This window comes from Triticum aestivum, chromosome 7D (assembly GCF_018294505.1).
Source record: "Triticum aestivum cultivar Chinese Spring chromosome 7D, IWGSC CS RefSeq v2.1, whole genome shotgun sequence".
Lineage (NCBI taxonomy): Eukaryota > Viridiplantae > Streptophyta > Magnoliopsida > Poales > Poaceae > Triticum > Triticum aestivum.
Window position 1 is genome coordinate 174236454 of NC_057814.1, and position 5106 is coordinate 174241559.

General features: G+C 53.6%; 1 protein-coding gene across 1 annotated transcript in view; it reads right to left on the reverse strand.

Moving 5' to 3' along the window:
• Positions 1-3598, reverse strand: part of LOC123168625 (putative U-box domain-containing protein 42) — a 7197-nt gene extending 3599 nt beyond the window's left edge. The window contains exons 1-3 of the mRNA XM_044586507.1: positions 3236-3598; positions 1460-2560; positions 970-1279 (exon numbers count right to left, since the gene is read on the reverse strand). Coding sequence (XP_044442442.1) covers positions 970-1279; positions 1460-2560; positions 3236-3241 — 1417 coding nt within the window. The 5' untranslated portion in view covers positions 3242-3598. The remainder of the gene's footprint in view (positions 1-969; positions 1280-1459; positions 2561-3235) is intronic.
• Positions 3599-5106: the final 1508 nt, after the last annotated feature.

The following is a 5106-nucleotide window of genomic DNA, read 5'->3' on the forward strand; positions in this document are numbered from 1 at the left end:
CGTCGGCGAAGTAGGAGGGTTTCGCCACGGCGTCGGGTAACGGGGGAATGGGCACTCCCCCGTTGCCGAGCCTCCACCCCGTCGGCCCGGCGCGCATGTCCGGCGCCGCCGGGATGTTCGCCTGGAACAGGAGCCACGACTCCTGTTCGCGGAGCGTGCGGCGGCCGAAGCCGTTGGCCGCTGCCTCGTCTCCGGGGAAACGCTCGGCCATCGGGAGGAGAGGGGGAGGGAGAGGGAGGGGCTGGGCGGTGGCTCACGGGAGAGGGAGAGGGAGAGGGAGGGCTCGGCGGCGGCGCTCGGGAGAGGTAGAGCTCGGCGGCGAGGGCGGGGCTGGTGTGGCCATAGGCGAGCGAGGCCACCGACTTATATAGCCGCGCCGCGCCCGTGTGTACGCGTGCGAGGGAGGGGAGGCGTTGGCGCGCCGTCCCGTGACGCGCCGCCCGTGAGGAATCAATGGCAAGGCTGACCGGCGGCAGCCTTGCCATTGATTCCCCGCGGGAAACCGAGGCGTTGGGGGATGACGAGGCGCGGTGTTGCTGACGCGGCTGGCCCGCGGCTTTTTCGCGCCAAAACCGCTTGCCCCGGGGCCCCCGGGCGCCCCCCAGCGCGCCGGGTTCGGCCTGGGTCCGCCGGCGCTGATTTTCGGCCCAGGCCGGCGAAAATCGGAGTCCTGGGGGCGCGACTGGGCCGTTTTTTCGGTGCCGGCGCGAAAAAATCGCCTGGGGAGGCCTCCCTGGGGGCGCGGCTGCAGATGCTCTAACTCCCACTGTAGTAATTCTATTTTAGAAATTGTTAGGACAAAATGGGAGCTTTTCTTATTACTGCAAGGCAAATGTTTTCAGTTACTCACCAACAGTTCTGAATTTGGATTTTTTTTATCAAGAAAAAAAACTATTTTCTTTGTTTTATGTGGAAATTTTAAAAAATGGAGGAAGTCAGGTATGTTTCTGCACAGGAAAAATATATTACCTTCAACGAGATGCCTTTGGAGAGGGTCCAAGTAGCCACTTTCAGCCATGTACTTGATATTCTTTGGGCATTTCTCCAGGTTCTGGAGGACCTCTCCGGCCTTCTCTGAAGTAATCGGATCATCGGAGTTGTTGAATTTCATCGTGATCAGAATTAATATGCTTCCAGCAGTTGACCCGATGTTTTCTAACAGTAACTCTGATTTTGAAAGCTCTAGCAAGAAACAGATAGCTGCATGTCTTTCATCCGAACTACTACTAGAAAGCAGCTTTATTGTCCTCGAGACAGCTCTGGTTTTTGCAATGATTTCCTGCACGTCACGAGGCAACATTTGAGTTGTTAATCTAAGATGCAGGACCAATACAAATTGAAACTGGACTCTACCAATAATTTCAGCATTTCATTAAGTTTCACATGGTGATTTCGAAAAATAATTTTGACATGGCCAAGCTGGGATTTCACGAAAGCTGAACATTTCAGACTTCCTTACCTTTCCTGGCTCATCTTCGACCAGCAGGCAGAGGAGCTCCAGTGAGTCACAGCGTATCAGTGCATCCTTGTGCTCTAACAGACGTGCAAGGAACTTGGTTATGCCAATCTTGTGCATCTGCTCCCTGTTCTTTCTCCTCGTCCTGGCAAGCAGCTTCAGCTCATGTATGGCTTCAAGTATCATAGCCTCCGTCCTTGCCAGTGAGAGAGCAGTACGCGCGATTCTGATCCGTGTTGCTTCATTCCTCATAATCCATTCCGCGATTGTGCTCTTGAGTGGAACATTAGTCCTCAGAGTCTTGCTCTGCATTGCTATTTTCGTAACCGGGCAGATCACAGGTTCAGAATCATCCGTTAAACTGTCAAAGTACTCCTCAATGGTTCTCCTGTCATATGTTACTCCGCTTTCGGTAGTCACTGGATCAACCATGACCTTATTTGTGAGTGGGCAGAAGAAAGAATCATACAGCGGCTCAACATACTCTGCGACTTCAGGGAGTGAACTGAATGACTGGCCACCGAACTCGTGAGACTCATGGTACATTCCCTGCAGGAAGTCCACCAACCTTGGCATGTCACCGTCGTGCAGTGCTCTTCTCTTGGGCCTATCATTTGCCACAACTATCGTCATATCGCCCTCAGAATAGCCATCACAGGAACGCTGATCACTAGTATGCTGCCCGTTTGCAGTTACCTGAAGGTGCGTGCCGACTGCTCCATCGGCACGCCTGTTGCTACCAAATGCTGAAGCAGGTATCCTGCTGAGCTCATGGCCGATGTTCTTTATCACATTATCAAGGTCCTCGGTTATGCTCTGGAGGTCTTCATCCATGAGCTGCTGCGCGACGGCGCTGCACCTAGCAACAAGGTCCTTGGCGAGGTCGACATTGGCAGCTAGATATTCGGCTATGTGCATCACGTTGGTAGGGGAATTCTGCACCCTCTGCACCTCCAATGTGGCGGGCGGCTCGCGCTGAAGACGGCTGCCTGCGTCCAAGAACTTCTCTTGGCCAACATCGGCGGAGGCCATGGTCGACATGACCTCGGAGATTGCCGCTATGGACTCGGCGAGTGCCGCCTTCCGTGCTTGTCCCCCGCTTCTCTGAAAAAAGAAGTACACGTCAGGCACCCAAGCAAATGCATCCAACTCCACAGACAGACGAGCTGTTGTCATGGAAAATGATGGTTGAGAGTTCACACCAGCAAACTATAAAGAATGAACCGACAGACTTTATTAGATGAAAACAATCTGAAGTTGACGGGGGAATTGATTCTACAACAATCGGAGGATACGATACGGGGCTGCCACTTTCCCCCAATCCCCGATTGTTGACGAAATGGTTTCAAGAAAGTGGCATCTCCCGTAAGTATGAACGAATAAGAATTGGAATTCGCTTTACTGAAAATAAACAGCCAAATTAAAGAATTGTACTGTGAAGTGCTTGGAAATGGGGAACACGCTGGTTTTTGGGCACTCCTTGAAGGGGAAGAAGAACAAAATAACAGTTGAATTGCCCGTTTGAGCACATGGAACGGCCGCGGCTTCATTTCCCCACTCCCGATGCCAAATCCACACCGCCTAAAACCCTATGATTCCTTTCCCTCCCACAAGGCTTAGTAATCCCCACACAAGACGAACATAAACAAGAACAACACAGGAAGGAACTGTGATTTTCTCTTGAAAACCTACGCTAGTGCCTGACAGTTGACGCCACCCTGAACTGAATCAAACAGCTCGTCGCCAGAAGAAGAGAAGGCGACTCAGCAACACACATACCTGCATCCAAGCCCCCTGACCCGAAGAACCGGGGCCGCCGCTTCCTCGGCCGCCCTCCTGCCCGCCCCCCGCCGTGCTGAACCCCGGGAGAAGGTGGCTACCGGCGCCGCGGGAGCATTCTATCTCTCTCCTCCTCCGCTTGCTGCCCACCGCCAGCCGCCCACGCACCGTCCAGCCCTCGAACGAACGAACCAACAGCGCCGCACCGCCCGGCTCAGCGCGGCAGAAGAATCGAGAGGAACAAAAATAAATTGGGAGGGAGGTCGGAATGAAATGATGGGAGATGGCGCCGCGCGGGGACCCAGTCAAGTGAGGTCTAAAGCAACCTCCTCCCTGGCCTGGCTCCCTGGATTGGAGATCGGTAAAGCGGCCCGATGTTTTAACGGATTTTCCGGTAGTGCCCCTGCCGCACTTGTTTTATAATTTTGTGTGGGGAGTGCGCCGTGGGAAGCGTACAAAGGCGTTTGACTTTGCTGGCGGTGGAGGTGCTGCCGCCCGGCGACCGCATGCTTTGGCTTGCAACGGACACCACACCACCACATATGCCACCTTCATTTTTTTTTTGTCCGCGGAGACCTGGCGTGTCGACTGCACTGCGCTCGTTCTTTGTCCACGGCGACTTCAGACCTGGCAACGTTAATTGCACTGAAGTTTCGGTCAGGTAAGATGGCCTGCAAATGGATAAACAGCGGTCGCTTTCGGTGATGAACAGGACAATTTCTTGGAAACTTTGCATGTTTTCTTTGGACAATTACAGCACCATATTTCAGATGAGCTCGGTGGTGCAGCGTGAGGGAAAGTGCAGGCGAGAGACAGCATTATGGCGGCGTTTTTTGAGCTGTCGACCGCCCTGATTCATGAGTTCTTGGATCATACGCTTCCTTCTTTCTGCTCTCCGCTCCGCTGCATTTGCCTCATCATGAAGGCATGGCATGGCAGCGGCATTGATGATCCCCGAATCGGTTGAACGGTGGTGGCGAAGCTCATTAAGTGAGTGCTCTAATCTAAGTAAGAACCATCGTCTGTGAGGAGAAAAGCATTCGAGTTAGTTTTCCGGCCGATCTAGATATGCATGGTTATGGTTAGGCGTTCAGCGAGGGCGCTAGCAAGTACAGTAGTACATTGTGTTGCGAGTGGAAGAAGTAAGTTATTAGGGTTAATAAGTTGCTGAGATTTATTTAGTTGCTACTAGATCGTGCTGGAATCATGCGTCATTGATTCACTACAGTCACTAATCTAATCATGTATGATTAGAGTATGACAAATATGACCCCTTAAATGTCCGCAGACATGGGCAGTGACCGGACACTCCTCAAATTAGCACAACTACATCCGGACATCTCATATTAGATTCTCAAATCCATACAAAAACATGCAAACCAAAAACCTACATACCACGTAAATGATCTACCTACTCCTCATGGGAGATGTCGACTATCTCCGTGCACGGCTCTGGGTACATGGGGGGCAGTTGCAGCTCCGGCTGCTTCCCTCCGGCCTCCTCCTCCTTTATCTCCGCGTCGGACGTCGTCTGCTCCTGCCGGAGGAACTGCCGGTTGGCCTCCACATAGGCCTCATCCTAGATGGACTCCAGGATGGCCTGCTGCTCTGGCATCTCCGCGGCTTGGGCGACGGCGAACTCCGCCTCTGCCATGTTGAACCCCAGAGCAGGCTGTTCCGCTTCGTCCTCCTCCGAGTCCGCCACCTCCATCGGCTCCGGTAGCGGTTGTCCCTCCTCCTCCTCCGGCTTCGTCGAGTCCAGAGGTAGCTCGACAGCGGCACGTGCGGCGCGCCTCGCCTGGATCTCCTCCGTGATCTGCCTCCGGCGCTCCAGCGTGAACATAGCGTACGCCGTGATCTTGCGCCGGCCC